We start from the raw sequence: 19,706 nt of genomic DNA, 5'->3' as shown, positions 1-19,706 counted from the left end.
CTGTGTTTTGAATGTCACAGATTTCAGTATAAAGATAAATGTCATCAGTGAACAACTCCCTCTCACTGTTGCAAACAAGCTCTATGTTGACGACTTTCACATCTCGTGTCAGTCGTCGAACATGAGATATATTGAGCAGCAACTACAAACTGTCCTCAATCATGTAGTGAAGTGGACTATGGCAAGCGGCTTTAATTTTTCTCTCTCTAAAACCGTTTGCATGCACTTTTGCTGCCAACGGCGTATCCACCCTGATCCTGAACTTTGTATCGGTGATGTTTCACTGCCAGTGGTCCCTGAGACCAAGTTCTTGAGGCTTATCTTTGACCATAAGCTGACCTTTATAGCACACTTAAAGCAGCTAAGGGGTCAAATGCACAAGAGCACTGAACATCCTCTGCATCCTCTCTACTGCCAGTTGGGGAGTGGATCGATGTTCCATGTTAAAGATATATCGTGCTCTTATTCGTTCAAAACTCAGCTATGGATCAATGGTCTATGGCTCTGCCAGACCATCGGCCTTAAAGATGCTGGACTCCATTCATCATCAAGGACTTCGACTCTGCACTGGGGCTTTCCGCACTTCCCCAGTTCAGAGCTTAAATGTGGAATCTCACGAACCTTCGCTGTTTGCAACTGTCTTTACTATATTCTTAGAAACTTCGTTCCTCACCAAAGCATCCCACTTGGGGATGTGTTTTCCTTCCTCAGTGGGCCATACTTTTTCAAAACAGACAATCTGCCATTGCTTCTTTTGGCCTTTGCATCCAGGCGCAATTGGATGAACTGGGTCTGTCCTTGGAAAACATTGCAGAATCCACTGGTCAGCCCATCGCCCCCATGGCTTATTATAGTCCCAAATGTGACCTTTCTTTAAGTCATTTGAAAAAGGCAGATACTCCCGATTGGAAGTACTGTCTTTTATTTACTGAACATCTTTCAAACAACCTTTCTATTCCAATTTAAACGGATGATTCAAAATCAGGTGATTCTGTGGGCTCTGCCATGGTTTGTTGTGGTTTGGTGGTTGCGAACAGAATCCCCTCTACAGCTTCTGTGTTCACTGCTGAACTGTATGCCATATCTCTTGCCCTGGATCATATTGAAGCTGAGCAGTACTCCGACTGCACTATTTATACTGACTTCCTTAGTTCTCTGCTGACCTTGGAATCACTTCACATTGGCTCACATCCTGTTCTTGCTGATATTCAAAACTGACTGGCCCATTTCTCATTAACATCTACTTCTATCCAGTTTTTCTGGATACCAGGCCATGTTGGTATTTGAGGGAATGTGCTTGCAGACAGGGCAGCTAAATCTATCTGCTCTGGCACTATCACCACTGTGCCTATTCCATACATGGACTATGGTCCTGTATTCAAGGCTCGGCTCCGTGCCAGCTGGCAGTTGACTTGTAGTGAGCAACATGACAACAAGCTTTTTCAAATAAAACCCTATATTGGGCATTGGCCGTCTTGCTTCCATAAGGTTCGAAAGGAAGAAGTTGTTCTAACTAGACTATGCATTGGTCACAGTTTTTAACTCATTGTTTTCTTTTATCTGGAAGCGATGCACCAATGTGTAGTTTGTGTAACACTCAAATTACTGTAAGCCACATTTTACTTTCCTGCCATTGTTACGACTCTATTTTAAACATGTTCTGTCCTAGGGTTTGTCTGTAACATTGGACAGTGTTATTGGTGATCGTGATACTGTCCACCTTGATAAAGGTTTTAGTTTTTTAATAGCCATTAATCTTTTTAACCTCTTTTAAATGTTTGTTATTTATTTACTAAACCTTTTTAATTGTGGTTCCCTTTTCAGTCTCAATTTCTCTAGTTCAATTTGACTTTGTAAAATGGCCAGAACATTAAATAACTCGACACCAGGACTGGAAAAGCCAACTTCAGGTGACTAACGGTGCTGTTTGAACTATTTGTTTGAACTACCCGTTAGTTGTTCTGGCGAGTTGTTATTACACTTTTGCTGCATGTCATTTAACACTTTTATTACTTTACCTTTTAGTGCTGACCATAATGACATATAACCCGGAACCAGGACTGGAAAGGCCAACTTCAGGTGACTGACAGTGGTTCTTGTACTTACCTGTTAGTCTTCCTGGTGGGTTATGATCATTACCATTTTGCTAGAGAAAGTCCTTTACAACTTCTCTTATTCTGCTTTCTCTCTTAACATTGTAGACTAGGTGTTAACATTGATTTTATACTTTTTCTGTTTTTCAATGATGTTTTGTTTTACCTTCATTCCCTTTTGTGTATTTTACTACATTTAATTTTACTTTTCTTTTTACTGGACGTTTAGCACAGATAGCCTAGCTGCTTTGTGCTATAAAACACTAAATCAATTAATCAATCATTTCTTTGTAATATTTTAATAGTTATGAAGCAAAACTTGGTTGAATTAAGTGAATACTTGTGCCTTTTGGGATTCAAACAATATCATCATGGTGGTTTTGGCATAATAACCATTCTGAAGAAGTCTTGGAAGTTTGTTCATAATTGGTTGGAAGTATGAACCCTGACCATAATACTTTCTGTACTTGTTTTGATTGTTTCATTTGAGTATTATTAGGATAAAGTCCTGCATTTTGAATTACTATAAATGTAGGAAAGTTTTAATTATGGAATAACAATTACTTTAATGATAAATTATGTGCCAGAAAGTTTTCAAAAATCTTGCTGTGTTGTTTGATCATCTGAAGTATCTCATTTTCTAACATTTCAAAGTTTTAGTTTAAATGAATTTATAATAATTTCATCTAAAGTTATTTTTAAAAATTCCAAACATTAAATAATTCTTCATTTAATAAATGTTAACATTAAAATCATTATCAACACAGTTTTCCTTTATGTCACATCAGTCAGTAGGATTTCTGATATTTCTGGGACGTTTATGAAGTGTTCTAATATATAGCCTAAAGTTGAAGTAGTTATTTTATGAAACAAATACAGCACTTTTAAAGTGTATACAAATATGACTAATAGGCCAGTAATATGTTAGATACCAAAACTGTGTTCAAAGTTTAAATGTATTTACCTAAAAGTAATAACACAGGAACTTCTTTTCTCTAATTATATGATTAATTAAGTTTTCCTAAAGGTCTGTTTCTTTCCTTTCTGTTTTTTGTAGGCTAAGCCATTAGAAATCAAAGCAATTGAAAATTTTGAAGAACCAGATAAACTTGCAATGCAAACAGATGACGTAATACAAGTTATTGATGGAAGGTAGGTACCCATAGAACTATTGACTATACATGTTTGAGTATCATCATTCTTGATATGTTCCTTGTGTATTATTGTGCTGGTATTTTTGTGTATAGTTTGATGAAAAATTGATTTATCTTTGATTTGCTTATCTTGTATGTACTTATTATAGCATATGTAATAAACTCTGAAGAGAAAATGTTACTATTTCTTTCAGCTTTTAAACAAAAACAGTTTTGTCAATAAAGTAATCACTGTTGAAAAGTACACCTGTGATCTTTTGTTTATATTTTTATTATGTATGTAAATGACATTTTAGAATGCTGTTTCAAAATGAGAAAGTGTGTGTTAAACAGGAACTTATTAGTTTCTGTGGTTAAAAGAAACTTCGAAATATATATATACTGATCTTCCACTGTGATTTGTTAAGTTAGATAGATAAACATAGACATTTACCTTATTTGTTTTATTATTATTATTTCTTTAGTCTTGTTTTATTTTTACTTTGGGGTAGGCCTGAAAATTACTGGTGGAAAGGACAAAATCAAAGAACTTTTCAAGTTGGGTGTTTTCCTCGACGTTCGTGTGAATCTGTAGAACATGTTTCGAATCAAGATATAAGCAGGCCTCTTCCAAACAGCTTCATTCATACAGGACATGCAGGCATATCTGGTAAAACATGGGGAAATCCAGGAATCATTGATGAGTGAGTACCATCAATGATAGTGCTGGTATTTACTAATCAATTAATCAATATCCCCATTAATCAATTAGTACAGTGGTCTTATAACCATAATATGTACCAAATAGAAGAAATATTCAGTGGTGGGTCCAAACATCCAGCTGTCTTTCTTGTAGTCAGTAGTGCACAAACAAAATTGTTGAAATATTCAGTGGTGGGTCCTAACATCCAGCTGTCTTTCTTCTAGTCAGCAGTACACAAACAAAATTGTTAAAATATTCATTGGAGGATCCTAACATCCAGCTGTCTTCTAGTCAGTAGTGCACAAACAAAATTGTTGAAATATTCAGTGGTGAGTCCAAACATCCAGCTGTCTTTCTTCTAGTCAGCAGTACACAAACAAAATTGTTAAAATATTCATTGGAGGATCCTAACATCCAGCTGTCTTCTAGTCAGTAGTGCACAAACAAAATTGTTGAAATATTCAGTGGTGAGTCCAAACATCCAGCTGTCTTTCTTCTAGTCAGCAGTACACAAACAAAATTGTTAAAATATTCATTGGAGGATCCTAACATCCAGCTGTCTTCTAGTCAGTAGTGCACAAACAAAATTGTTGAAATATTCAGTGGTGGGTCCTAACATCCAGCTGTCTTTCTTCTAGTCAGCAGTGCACAAACAAAATTGTTGGGGCAAATTACTACCATCTAATTACTTTGTCTTTCCTTTAGTCAGAAGTTCAATATTAATGACGGTGGCAGATAACTTTAACAGCTGTATCATAACGAAACAGGGCAATATTTTGATTACTTGGAAAGTTAAAAAATAATAATAATCAGAAACCCTAATTTTTATTAGTTGATTATTTTGGTTGTAATCAATTTAGAGTAACTTCAGTTAATCAAATGTTGAAGTGATTGCAAAGTTACAGGTTCTGATTAGTTATTTTTGTGACAATTGATATAATCGGTTTTGAATATTTCAAAATAGTAATAGTTGAAAAACTAGTTTTACTTAATCAATTTAATTATAATTTCAGTTAATTGATTAGTTTACTTGACACTAATTATTTTAATTGGTACTCTCAGGTAGTTCATGTAACTGCCCAACTTTAATTAAATTATAAATATCCAACACTTAGCTGCTATAATGGTGGCTGCAGAAGAATGGATGAGATTTCAATTTATAAACTAACTTCCAGTTGTTGTGATTTAGTAAAACAATCTAATGGAGCACAATGTGATTTTACTTGCTTGTTATTATGGGTATTTTAAAGTAATTTATAAATAGTTTAAACAATTATGAAATATTTTTAGTGACAGAAATACCATTATAAGGCAATCTAAGATATAACGGGTCTAATTTGTAGGAACTAGTGGGAAAAAAAAACTGTGTGTCATCCAAATCTCCTTTATGTTTATAAAATCAATGAACAGTCTGCAAGTGGATTAACTCTAAGAACTAATGAAGAACTTGCATTCAAGAATGCAACAGGTTAGAGTAGGAGGAAAGGTCCTGTGGTCTGCTGCAGTTATGAGACAACTTTGAATTTTACAACCTAATTATTAATCAAGAAAACATTGCCTCATTATCGGGGCAATACATTTATAGTTCTTAACAAAATTACAAAAATCTTGTTCAAAACTTGAATTTCATTACTATACGATATAAGAGATTAATATAGTTAAGTTCTTAATTATTTTATGGGACAAGTTAAAAATTTGTGAAATAAAATGATACTTGTAGGGGTGGAAATTCTCATGATCTGAAACAAGCTGCACGAGACTTAACACACACAAATATTTCTGTGTCTAGACTACTATACGTGATGAAACTGTAAAGTAACATTTTTGAATAAAATGGATGGTAAAACATTTTTCATGTCAATGGAAGTGTTAAAATGTACAGAATAAATAAAATTTTACATACTCACCGGTCTGGCATGGACAGGTGGTTAGGGCACTTACTAGTTAATCTGAGGGTCATCAGTTTGAATCTCAGTTGCACTGAACATGCTCACCCTTTCACTTGTGGGGGTATTATAATGTCCCAGTCAATCCCACTATTCACTGATAAAAGAGTAGCCCAAGAGTTGGTGGTGGGTAGTGATGACTAGCTGCCTTCCCTATAGTTTTACACTGCTAAATTAGGGACAATTAGTGCAGATATCCCTTTTGTAGCTTTGCATGATAGTCAGAAAACAAACCCCTCTGATGTCTCAGCTGTAAGCTTGAATACTTACAATGCACTCTGATTTTTGACTACGAGAGTAAGCATAGTATAGATAGCTCATTGCATAGCTTTATTTTTAAAACAGAGCTGTTTCTTTGGTCTGAAATTTATGCTTCTATTTTTATATGGTATTTATGCAGTAGCACTGTGAATCTTACAGCAGATAAATATTGTTACTTTAAACATCCATATGAAATTAGTGTGGAATAAATCAAACATAAATGTTCTGAAACATTGATATGGAATGTTTTTAACAGAGGAAACAAAGAGAGCATGTGTATACAAACTTATGTGTGAAAGTTCTTTAAACTTTAGCTTGTTTTTAATCCATTATTTTAAATTCTTGATAAATCGGTGAAGCATTTATAAAAAAAACGTAATCTGAATTCTAGGGTTTATCTTCGTAACCCAATGGAACCACCTGACTTGTTAGGACTACCACAAGAAGATATTACTACACCAAAGCTCTTGGATAGAAATCAAAGTGAGACTTTCTTTTGAATTTTAATAAAACCAACGAGTTAGTATTGATGTTACAGTAAATGTTTATGTTCTCTGTGACATGTTGATTGATACCTAGATTCTGTATCACAATTTTGTTAACGTTGTATATAACATTGATAACAGCTATGGAGTTGGTAATATCAAAATTTGCAAATAGATATTACATCCTTTAATGAAGTATAATATTCTTTAACATTACTAAATTTCGGCCTGGCATGGCCAGGTGGGTTAAGCGTTCGACTCACAATCTGAGGGTCGCAGGTTCGAATCCCTATTGCTCCAAACATGCTCGCTTTTTCAGCTGTAGGGGCTTTATAATGTGACGGTCAATCCCACTATTCATTGTTAAAAGAGTGGCCTAAAAGTTGGTGGTGAATGGTGATGACTAGCCGCCTTCTTTCTAGTCTTACACTGCTAAATTAGGGATGGCTAGTGCAGATAGCCCTTGAGTAGCTTTGAGCAAAATTCAAAAAATAACAGTGACATTACTAAATTTATAACTGTGGAAAAAAAGAAATAAGTTACTATGAGTATATGTTTGTGATTTGTGTAAAAAATGTGAGTAAAAATTGTTCTTTATATCAAATGATAATACAATTATTGAATTAAAAATACACGTATCTTCCAATCAGTTGAAACACTACCTTTTTGAAAGTTTGCTATTGTTTTTAAATAATTAAAAATATAATGTTTAGCCTAATTTTTATCTTTTTGAGGCTGATATCGTAATTTTAAAACCCATTTACATTCAGTGTTCTGTGTATTGGCTAACCAACATAATTTAAATGTCTAGAAGAACTTTATCTTTATTAACCAGTTGGAAAGCCCTTTTATTTTTTTGGTTTAGATGTTTGTATTGATGAGGCTTTAAAATTTGTAAGAAACTTAAGTGCCTATCTTCTCAGAATCTTTATATTTCATGAATATTTTTATGGTCTGACATATATGTATCATAATATTTTACTTATTGAAAGATAAGTGTAGACTTATTCTACAGTGTTTTCAAGACTAATGGGTGTTGTGACATGGCTCGGTGTCAGTGGATCTTGAGATGCAAGTTATGCTGATAGATTATAGAATGTTGACGTATGCCTTTCCTTACTTGGAAATTTTTGTCATCATTTGAATAAATAGATTGTATTAATAAAAGTGTGAAGAATCTTAACCTTTCTTACCATGAGGTCATTATAAAGGAATAATTACTTTTGCTGCTATTAATAATGCATGTATTATACAAGCACACAATGATTATATTTATACCAATGAATATTAATTTTAACATAAGTAACTGTAAAATAAAAATTAGTTGAAATAATATTGAAATAAAATTTCTTGAACATTGCTGTGAAAAAAAATAGTATATTACATAATATATTTCATGGCCCAGTAGGTGGACATGCTTTAAATTCTATTTATTTGTTGAGTTGGAGGCCCTCTATGCAAAATATTTAGATTATAGCTAACATTTTTTATGCATGATTCAGAGGTCTAACAGACTCTGAGACATTTTAGGTTTTATTTTAAAGTAGTTTTAATTTATGCTATCTAGCAATTATTGTTACGTGTTCATCACTTCAATAATGTTTGAAGAACAGAAATGGAATTGTCTTAAAATTAGTCCACATTCATGGATTTGTATACAGTTTAAAGTGAGTGGTATTGATTTAACCTTTGAAGCAATAGTCAAGTGATTCTTAGGAATATTCACTTTTGTTAACTTGAAATTATTCAACTACCTAATTAGTAGCCAGTCAGTATATATTGTGATTTGGAGATTTAGAACACTTTGCTCAGTGTTTCATTTTATCATTATTGTTATTTAAATATCAATTTTTTGTAGGACCAGAAGGAAATGAATCAAAGCAAAACAACACTAGGCAATTTGGATATAATAAACTGGAGGATGAAACACTTGAAGAAAATGTCAAAATGAAATATATGAAGGTAAAGCCTAAGTCTGTGAAAAAAACTGTGTTTAGAACATCTAGGGGTAGTAAGAAACGTGAAACAACTAAAGAAGTTTTGATTGATCTGAGTGATTCTGTTTCTGTTAGGTCTGTTCATACCGTTACCGTAACTCGACCCTCTTCAGAGTTACATCGGTGTTCTCGCAGTGTGACATCCCTAGTGGATTCAAACACTTCTTCTGTAGATGGAGGTGTTGATGACTGTGGAATAAATACACAACGTAACTCATCTATAAGTTCCTTTGTATCCTCAGCATACAAAACAGGTAAACACTACTCCAACCTTTCTGCTAAAGTTCCATCTCCTTCAAACCCTGGAAGGTACTATTCAGCTGTTCCGAACTTTGAGGAACATTTTTGTGATGCAGGACGATATTATTCTGCTGTGCCCGAAGATTGGGAAAAACTTGTGGTAGGAAAAGACCATGTGCATAAAAAATCTTGGATGAAAAGTTGCCCTGACTTAAACAAAGATATCAGGGCTAATGAGGTTTCACCCAAGATTGATAAACGTCCTTCTGTTTTAATTTCTCCAACAAATAAACAATGTCAAGTTGGAAAAACATTGAATATTTTAGAAAACAAAGTTGGTGAACTTAGCTTCCATTCATCATACAGACATAAGACTCCTGCTGGGAATGGTGAAAGGGGAATATCCACCAGAAATCACCTTCCACTAGAAATTAAACATGGGAGGTCTCAGCTGTTAACAGAAATGAAAAACAAAATTGACACATCTGAGGCCAGTTTTTCTGAAAATAAGAAAACGTTTGATAAAATCGGAAATGATAATATGCCTCTTTTACAACCACCACCTTCAGTTCCTCGCCAAAACAGGAGATCGTCTGTGATTCCGACCCAAGTAAATAATGTCTCCAAGTTTTTGTGAATCATCTTTTGTTAATTCCACATGGCCAGAAACGTGTAAATATACTTGTGCTACTTCCTAACATGGTTGAAATAGAACCTTTCTTAGTACGTCATAACAAGGAACTACATCCATCAAATCTGGAGAGAAAATCCTCTTTTATTCAGCTCTCCTGAAGCCAATTGCTTTGATGCAACAAGAACTGCTTATGGAAATGAGGAAAGCAGAGAGAGACTGTTGTCTGACATTAGTTGTACTGCAGAAGGTGCACAATGTGACTGTCAATGAGGCTCAGTCAGCACTTCTTAAAAATCAAATGGATCTTGCTACTGCTATTAGGAAGTTGCAACATGAGCAACAACTCAGACTGGGAATAACTTCTTGCCCTCACTTTGAGAAGGCTTTTACAGGCTGCAGATTAGAACTTAAAACTAGCAGCTTCAAAACTTTTACAGACTGTTCATATTAGAAGAACAAATCAGAAGCTAGCAGTCTACAGTTTTATTATACATTGCTAGGCCACTCTCAAAGCAGGAAAACTAGCAACTTTAACACTGCCAAAACACATGCAAAACAGGAAAACTAGCACCCTAATAAAACTAGCTAATAAATCAGCTTTTAATGTCTGAATACTTCAGAATTAAGTTCAAAGTGAAAAGAGTAGATAAGGGATCACAGTATCATACTGATAAACTTTCTACCACTATATAAAAGTTCACCACGATGATTATACTGACACTGACCTTTGGAAAAAGACAAGATTGGAGAAAATTACCATTTTTAAATATGGATTTTTTTACAGTAATCAAAATTCAATGTATTCACATGCCTGTTATCTCTCTTTGATTTTTAGTTATCTTTCCGAATGAATTTTACTGCTGTTGCTATGGCACCTGTGATAAACATTCTCTAAGTAATGTTTTTTTTCTTTGTTTTTTATAAAAATTGCTTTAAATGATACAAAAATGCTTAGTGTTGCAAAGAACTGGGGTATTTTTAAATTATTATAGTGCTTAGAATAATATATTCAAATATTCTTTCTAATTGTGTAGTTGATCACAAAGCTAAGGTTTATTTAAGAAAGGTGGAAATTGATAGAACCACAAACTTTTATTGATTTTCTACAGATTTAAAGAATTGTTACTAGTGTATTTCAGTTCAGAAGGGCTTTAATTTTAAGGTAATTAAAAAAATAAATGATGAAAACAGTCTGGTAATTTGAGTTTTTACATCTGCCAGGATTTTGAACCCTGGAACTACTCACGTACAAGACGGTATCATTCAACCTGAGCTAAAGGGTTAACTCACTCGTAACTAATAGTAAAGGTACTTTTTAGCATCTCAAATTACCACATTCTTCACCCTGAAATAAGGTTTATTCTCAGACCTTCTCTCAGGCTTATTGTACAGCTATTAGTTTTCAAAACCAGATTTACTTCTGATAGTTCTTTATAGATTTCCTTGAATCAGATTAAAAGTCAAGACCTCTCTGATGTCAGCAGGTACTCTTATCAACTTAGCTAAAAGTTCTAGTAAAGGACTTTTTACCAACCACCACAAGTCCATGATACTTATATTAATGCACTTCTCACATAATTTGTATTCTTAGGTATGTAAACTAAATTGTCAAAGGTTAATGTGGCTACTTCAAACAGAATGAAATTCATAATTAGTTTCGGTTTTGTTTTAATATCACACAGCTACATAATAGGCTATTTGCACTCAATCCACTCTTTGAAATTGATCCTCCTCATTGTAGCATTTTTAAGTCTGTGAACTTACCACTGACCTAACCAGGATTGGGTGAATATATATTTGTAAAAATAATAAAAAGCTTAATGTGATGTTTGCAAGTATTATGGGTAAATACAAAACATGTTTATATGTGATTATCATGTAGAGAAGTTCTCAAGTTAGAGGGAAAAACATTTAAATGTACGGTGATTATTTTAGGTCATGAATAATGGAAAATTAACATGTTTGTTAATGTCTAAGAACCTGTAAAAACTCATTTATTTAATAGATGAAGAGAAAAAAGGAACATCAAACAAAACATGATTCTGTTTAAGAAACTACTTATGGATATCTCAAGTATTAAAAAATGAGGTTTATTGCAGCAACAACACAGACTATCTAATAATTATTTGGAAATTATACGAGTTGACCTTAGCTGTTCTAAAAGTGTGATTGTATTGAGTAACACGGTTATATTAGCAAAATAACAAATGTGTTCTAGAGAGGGCTAGTAAGGGTATTAAAACTTAATTAAAATACAGAACAATGATTCACCTTCTTAAGCCATCTTAAAGTTTAACAAGACTTAGTCTTAAAACTTGTACCAGCTTGCTGCAGAATACATCTTTACTTCAGCTGGGTTTCTTGTCATCATAAAGTTAAATAGTACATACACATCTAAAACAAAAGTTACAAGGAAAATGAATTTTATTAAAATAATAGGGAGTTTCTTGTGGTTTAAATGTTTTCTGTATCAGAGTGACTGCCAGGTTAAAGAATGAATTGAAATATAGCAGTCATAAGCACCATAAACACATTAAAAAAGAAACAAGGAACATTTAGTAACAGTTTTAAAAAGAAGTCCAACATGTTCACAAGCTCTTACTTTCAGATGTACGTTTTGACAACATACGAATCTTCCACCCTTTACATATCTAGCAGGAGAGAGAATGTTTGCAGTTTAGCTTTAAACCTCTCTTTAGTTTGTCTCTGATAATAAATGTGTGGCAAAAGCAAGTAGGTGTACAGATTTTTCTAGTAAAAAAAGATGGCAAATTTCTCCATATGTTTCAAAAATTGCTATACATAGATATAAAATGTATGAAAAACATTTCAAAATGAAATGGACGTTAGGTTGGACAGAAATTGATGAATCTGCCTACTAAGTATTGAGATTACATTAACAGAATAGAACAAAACTATGAAACTTAGCTAGTAAATCCAGTTATTTTGTTTAATAAAATATGGTTTACAAGGACACCAACTTGGTTAACTTCACTAGTAACATGGAATAAGTTGGGATATTTAATTCAGTTTATGAATAGAAATAAATCTGTTGTTCCACAGACTCGCACCGTGAGAAACCAGGTTTAAATACCCATGGTGGTCAGAGCATGGATAGCCCCTTGTGTAGCATTGTGCTTAATTTGAAACAAACTAAACTAAAAATTTGTTTTACCCATTGAGCCACAGAGGAAAATTGCCAGTTTGGGTTATCACACATCTGGTTACTATCACCAATACCTCTTTGGTAAATATTTATTTTCCATCTGTTGCAAGCATTAAGAAAAATGTCCTCCAAGAAAATAATTTATATTCAGATGTCCTTGTGGATGTACAAAACATCTAAAGTCTGTAATCTGTTTTCTTCTAATGTTGAGAGAATTGAGTTAGGAAAGGAACAGATATTGAGAATTTTAATTACAAGAAATAAATTTAAATAATGCGAGTTCCTTTATTAATTTGTGTTTTTTATTAATTTTATATACAGTAGCTCACAACATTTTTAGACCCTGTTTCAAAGTACACACCTCTAGATCAGGTGAAGAACTGAACACTTTGATATTGGCTGTTCTTAAAGTTCTCTAATTATTCTTATACCTGATGGTAACGATGTCAGTAAATATGTGTGTGTATACTCTCACCCTTCAGAATATGAGCTTCATTTTTAGTGAAAATTTACAACTGCTACTTACACTTTACTTGGAATGTACAGAGAACTAATTTAAAAGCTGCAAGATACATAAATTATATTTATAATATCAATAATAAGTAACAGAATTACGTGTTTTGTATGTCATTTATTTCTCTACTTAAACAAGATGTACATTTTGGAAGAAAACAAAAGTTTTTTTAACCTGTATTACTGTTTTTAATATGCCCCACAGAGATGAAGTTTAATAACAACACTAGTTTTGCTCTTTTACAACTGAAATTATTTTTTATAAGGAATACAATTTTCTTAACAAAGAAAATCATGGAATGCAGAGGCATGAACCAAGTGAATTTCTAACATGGTATTATTTATTCTTCTTCTTTGATTTCTGAGAGCTTTCAACATTCTCATTCTGGGGTTTCTGCCAAGGTAAAGGTGCTCGTCGATACATGGGCCAGGGTGGCAACGTCAGCTAACAGGGATAAAGGACACTTGTATATACAACCAACTTGAAAATAATTAAAGAAACAGAAATAAATATGATGTTTAAATGTTAATATTTATAATGATAATTATTGGTACACAAGTTATTTTAGATATGTTATAAAACCAGATCAGTAGTCACAATGTTCTCTCATAGTCATAACTAAACAACTGAGCACAGATAAAGGTAATTCTTAATTTTAAGTTTTACTTCATATTCTTGATGACAAGACTCCAAACTATCAGCTGGCAGAAAGCTAGTGAGTTTAGTGTTTAGCCAGTAACCATTAAGGGCATGTAGATCAGTCATCGTCTCTTTGTTTCCTCATTATGGCTGGCTATGACGTGGTGAGGAGAGTTTCAAACACTGTTATTCAGCATTTAGTCAACTGTCCAAAGGTTTATGTGATACATATACTACTCTGTTAGGCATAATACTTTCAAATGTTTAACATTTTTAAAATTCAAAGACAAGCAATTATGACACTAATTTTGTAATCTGAAATAATCAAGCCACAAGTCGAGACCCTGGAAATCACCTGTTCAACCATTTCTGCCTCTGTGAACTTAACTGGATAAGTTAAAAAGTATTAGAAAAACACAAATCTACAGTAACTGATAATTATTTTATGAGAAAGAAAACTTATAAAATTCATTTTACAAGAATATAAAAATTTAAAATATACAAGTTTTATCTCTAAGATACAGAGCAATAAGCTGGGTTTGGATCACAGGTTACTTTGAAACCACTGTTTGGTCTCATTTAATTTCAATTCAAGCACAAAAATGTTTCCACATTTCAGTTACATTAACAATTTTGTTATGTATAGTGTAAATTTTGAGTTGATTTTACATAAAGTTTAAAATATTTAAGACATATGTTTGAACTTACAGAAAATTGTGATATGTTAAAAATTTCAATAATATTTAGTCAATCTTGCATAATTTTCCCTACTGATATCAGATCATGGAAGTTTTTATAAAATTATACAAATTTTGATGACACTTAAACAGTCCTTATACTAAAGTAACTAGAGAGTTAGGTTTAAAACATAATTAATCAACTCCATATAATTATTTGAAATACTAAGAATTAGACTCTACAACAGGTTAAAGTGTTCAATTTCACTACAAAACACATGAAGTAAGTTAAATATACACTAGAACTGACAACTGTTTTTACTTCCTGTAAATCAGTTTAGGCCTAGATAATACTTGTCAAAACCAAGTCCTATTACAACATGTCCCAATAAAACGAGAACTATACTGCTTTTTTGTTGTCCCCCCTAATCAGAGAAAGTATAAACTGACTCCGTTTTTTCTGCAATTTTACTCGACATGGAAGGACCACAAGGTACTGTGTCCCCTCACTTTTTTCTGCAGTTTTTCTTCTCATTCCACACTGTTATTGGTCAACTGCAGGAACTGTGACTTAAAGATCTTACGAGTGACAAAAAAATAAAGTAGCGAGAGTTTTCATTAGAATATATCCAAGATAACTTAGGTGCATTTTTTTTAAATTTAATAATATAAGGTTTCCAACACATTTTGTTTATCTATGATTTTAAAATGTGGCATAATAAACATGAGATTATTTAACATATAAAAGATGTATTACTTTAAAAATGTTAATTGTTATGGAAACCCAATTTAAGTTTGTTACTCTGGAAATCTGATAACCCCTAAAAATGATTAATTTAAAACATTATTGTATTTAGGTCCACATTTCTTAACTATAAACTTGTATCTTTCATCAACCTGTACTGTTTTGCTCTGGAAACACAGACGTTCATAATTTTTAAAATCAAATAATTAACTTACCAAACACGATAAGAGAAATCCTGCACCCAGAATGTAAACAGTATAAGAAAACTGCTGGTAAATGTAACCCCCGATAAACCCCACAATCTGGAATAACAACACAGATCATTTATCGAAATACACAACAAAAATGTTTGGAATATTATTACATGTTGCAAATACTAGTTAATATGCAAGTAACATTCCTTAAACTTGTAAAGTCATGCTAGTATCCCTGGTATTTTATCCTCCATTATTTTTTTAATTACAAGCATAGCATGACTGTACAGAAACAAATATGAATATTTGTAATTAAGCAAACCTTAAACTTGTTATGAATTTACAACAAGAGTACAAAAACACTAAATATGCCTACTGCATGTCAAAAGTTACCCAATAAGAAGTTTAGACATCAAGACAAATAAGTAATTTTAATAGAAAATTAATAGTTGAAACAAGTACAGAATTTAACAAGTTAATAAGAGAATGTTTTAGACCAAGAAGCCACTCAGTATTCTAAGGTTAATGTACTAGAAGTATAATTTTGAGTATATTAACTTTTTTCTCCTAAACCATATTCTTACATATAAACTGTATTTCATAAATTGTACACTATGACAATTTAATATACTTTAACAATCATTTTACTATAATGGAAATAGTATGCATGTCATTATCTATGTTTGTAACCAAAACTCTTTCGCCATCTATTGAACAGAACCATAAACAAAAATCCATAAAAAAATTCACACTTTGGTTGTTCAGAATTTAGACAATTAGAAAAATAACAGTTGTGTGTGTAACAATCATTTATTTATAACAGAACAGTTTTTAAATAAATGCAATTCTCACAACAAGAACACAACTTTCAGTACATGAGGGTTTGATTATATCTTTATTGATATAAATTTTAAATGTAGTACTAAAAAATTGATGTTCTTAAAAAATACTTTTTTTTAATAATGGGCTTCACTTTTGATATACATATATGTATAAAGTTACAATTTCTATCAGGAAATTTTGGGGTCTGTACACTAAATCATGTTAATGCAACGAGTCCTGTATGACTAAAGAACAAAATCTTAACACTTTCTATATAGTACTCCCCCACCACCAAAAAAAATCTTTTGAAAATGTTAACTTTTTACAAATATTTTATATTTTTCAGGGATGTACAACTACTTCTACAAACTGTAGGTGGCATTTCTGCTAGCATTTTACAACACCAGGTTTAATTATTTTAGTGAAAAGTATATGTGGTTTGTTTAATTTAAAAACTTTAATATACCTGTGAAAACAGTCCTTAAATTTGAAACACTGGCAAATATATTTGCTAACAAACATCTAGTTTCCACTCTTAATAAGCTCCAGTGACACAAATAAACAACTGATATATTCTTCCACTCTTAATAAGCTCCAGTGACACAAATAAACAACTGATATATTCTTCCACTCTTAATAAGCTCCAGTGACACAAATAAACAACTGATATATTCTTCCACTCTTAATAAGCTCCAGTGACACAAATAAACAACTGATATATTCTTCCACTCTTAATAAGCTCCAGTGACACAAATAAACAACTGATATATTCTTCCACTCTTAATAAGCTCCAGTGACACAAATAAACAACTGATATATTCTTCCACTCTTAATAAGCTCCAGTGACACAAATAAACAACTGATATATTCTTCCACTCTTAATAAGCTCCAGTGACACAAATAAACAACTGATATATTCTTCCACTCTTAATAAGCTCCAGTGACACAAATAAACAACTGATATATTCTTCCACTCTTAATAAGCTCCAGTGACACAAATAAACAACTGATATATTCTTCCACTCTTAATAAGCTCCAGTGACACAAATAAACAACTGATATATTCTTCCACTCTTAATAAGCTCCAGTGACACAAATAAACAACTGATATATTCTTCCACTCTTAATAAGCTCCAGTGACACAAATAAACAACTGATATATTCTTTTAATGTGCCAAAACTGTTGCCATCTATAAACAATAGTGTGTGTGTGCGAGTACACACACATTTATCAAATATGTGAATGTAAACATTTTTCTATTTTTTAATTAATGTATTTAATAATTAAATTTTCTACCCAACCAACTTTTCCACTTTAAAAAAATACAACCAAATTTATATTAAAAACAAAATCTGTCTCATAAACATATCTACATATGATTATTAAATGTTAAAATAAATATGTTACAATTTTAGTCTAGGTAAAATAATAGAAGGAAAGAAAGTGACAAGAAAACAAAGACAAGTTAAATAAGATTAATCCAGAGATAATACATGTAAAACATTTTAGATTGGAAAAATAAAAATGTTAGCTTTTTATATATGGTGGAATAAACATAAATAATTTTGTTCCATCCCATTATCTTACTTGGCTGGTTACTTGTTAAATAAAAATATGTCAAAATGTAATTCTTTAATCTACCTCTTTCTTGTACAAGCCAATTATCAAAATATTTCTCATTTATTCCAAAATTTATCAGAGCTATAAAAAAACAACAACACAGGTTTGTCTGAAATTCTATTACATAGTGTTAACAATCAAATATAAAGTTAATAAATCAGGAATGTTTTCTTTAAGCCTACTAAAAACACTTTAATGAAGCATAATACTTCATGTAACAGATCCTAGGTTTTTGAGTTCATAAGCTTTGGCAAACTGGTTTACATTCAAATAATTAATACTATATCCTCACAAAAGCTAATATTCTATTTAAACAAATATTAGAAAGCTGCACAACCATGATATGGTTAAAACTATAACACCATAAAGGTTGTTCAAAAGCTCCAACAATTAATAAGTAATACAAACAATAATCTTACACCAAATACTAAAATGATGGTTTGAAATATCTTCTCTGCTCTACGTTGACCATCAAAGTCCTGTAAAGAAAAAGAGATAAAAAAAAACACTTTAATACACAACTAGATATCCAAAAACCTATGTTAATATTTTTTAGCCCTTCTAGGATTTGACAAGTAAACGTAATTGTATCCAGGCACACACACACACAAATATATATATACACACATAGTTTAATTAATATTTTATGTACTAATAAACAAGAATTAAATGAAGTGATTTCCACAGCAAGAAAAAAACAAACGAAGACATAACTGACCCAGCATTCCTGTTTATATCAATCACCAATCATAATTTGATTAGCTATAACTGTATTAACATATTTAGCTAAATAACAATAATCAGATTCAAAACGAACAATTTTATTTATTTATTAAAATATGGTAAATGCAAATAATTGTGAAGTGATGAATACTGGAGAGATGGAACGTTTGCGAATTAACGTCACACATCGTACAGACGTACCACAATTATTGTATGCAACCATAAGCTATATAGTCACAAAAATCGGACAATAATAAAATTTTAGTTTGTACGAATATGCCATGTTTACTAAATCATATTTGGATGGTATCACAATTTAGGTAAACATGATCTGATAAGCTAATCGAATTATATCTATGTATTTAACAACACCGGGAGTATTCCTGCCAATCTAACTCTCACGATATTCTACATTTTAGTAGTACTAGTAGAGTAGGCTTACCATGTGTGTTGGAATGGACTTGAAGTTCAAATTATCCAACATCTTTCAGTTCCTATTTACTCGTATTCTTAATTATCTCGAAGTAGACGTAATGTTCTTTTACAATTACCGACTACAATAAATCCGGATAGTTCACCAAAATCCAATAAAAACGTTTGTCCAAACGTTCTAATATAACAATACCTAATTTTTAAAAACTTGTCAACTTCGACAAATTAACTATAGTTCATACCAATGTTGACTGGCCGAAACAAGTTAAGTCCACGTCTACTAGCAGATAAATAGGTGGTACTACGATCGCATAATTCTACATAGTTTCGCCAAGCGAGTAAATTTTCGTTGCATAATGAAGAAAACCTTACAAAGACATGAAAATTCGCAGTAATGAATAAATAACAAGGAATTACTACAGAAATGTAATTGTCTTTTTAAAGAATTAGTTTCAGTTTATTTTATCTGATACTTTTTACTACTAGTACAGTCACAGTCCTGGTGGTAATGAGTACTTCAAAATTTTATGAATGTATTATCCGGTTTGCCTTTCTTTATATATGATTCCAGAGATGTTTTTGTAGTAGATGCCCGCTGGTACAGCAGTAAGTCTACGGATTTACAACGCTAAAATCAGGGGTTCGATTATCCTTGATGGACTCAGCAAATAGCCCGATGTG

At 32.0% G+C, this 19,706-nt stretch overlaps 2 protein-coding genes across 6 annotated transcripts in view; one reads left to right on the top strand and one right to left on the bottom strand.

The window, feature by feature from the left end:
* LOC143227801 (activated CDC42 kinase 1-like) overlaps window positions 1–10,680 on the top strand; it is a 56,920-nt gene extending 46,240 nt beyond the window's left edge. For all 5 annotated transcript variants that reach the window (XM_076459048.1, XM_076459046.1, XM_076459050.1 and 2 more), the window contains exons 9-12: window positions 3,151–3,245; window positions 3,739–3,930; window positions 6,528–6,619; window positions 8,480–10,680. In XM_076459048.1, coding sequence (XP_076315163.1) covers window positions 3,151–3,245; window positions 3,739–3,930; window positions 6,528–6,619; window positions 8,480–9,495 — 1,395 coding nt within the window. In that variant the 3' untranslated portion in view covers window positions 9,496–10,680. The remainder of the gene's footprint in view (window positions 1–3,150; window positions 3,246–3,738; window positions 3,931–6,527; window positions 6,620–8,479) is intronic.
* Window positions 10,681–13,269: 2,589 nt separating this feature from the next.
* Spase12 (Signal peptidase complex subunit Spase12) lies at window positions 13,270–19,314 on the bottom strand. Its single transcript, XM_076459052.1, has 4 exons — window positions 19,036–19,314; window positions 18,290–18,349; window positions 15,449–15,535; window positions 13,270–13,616 (listed from the first exon to the last, which is right to left on the bottom strand). Exons 1-4 carry the CDS (start codon window positions 19,075–19,077, stop codon window positions 13,509–13,511), a joined length of 297 nt encoding a protein of 98 aa, XP_076315167.1. The 5' UTR covers window positions 19,078–19,314; the 3' UTR covers window positions 13,270–13,508.
* Between the last annotated feature and the right edge of the window lie 392 nt (window positions 19,315–19,706).

Source organism: Tachypleus tridentatus, chromosome 10 (assembly GCF_004210375.1).
Source record: "Tachypleus tridentatus isolate NWPU-2018 chromosome 10, ASM421037v1, whole genome shotgun sequence".
In the NCBI taxonomy this organism is placed as follows: domain Eukaryota; kingdom Metazoa; phylum Arthropoda; class Merostomata; order Xiphosura; family Limulidae; genus Tachypleus; species Tachypleus tridentatus.
Note: the sequence above shows the minus strand (reverse complement) of the source record. Positions and strands in the feature narration are given on the sequence as shown.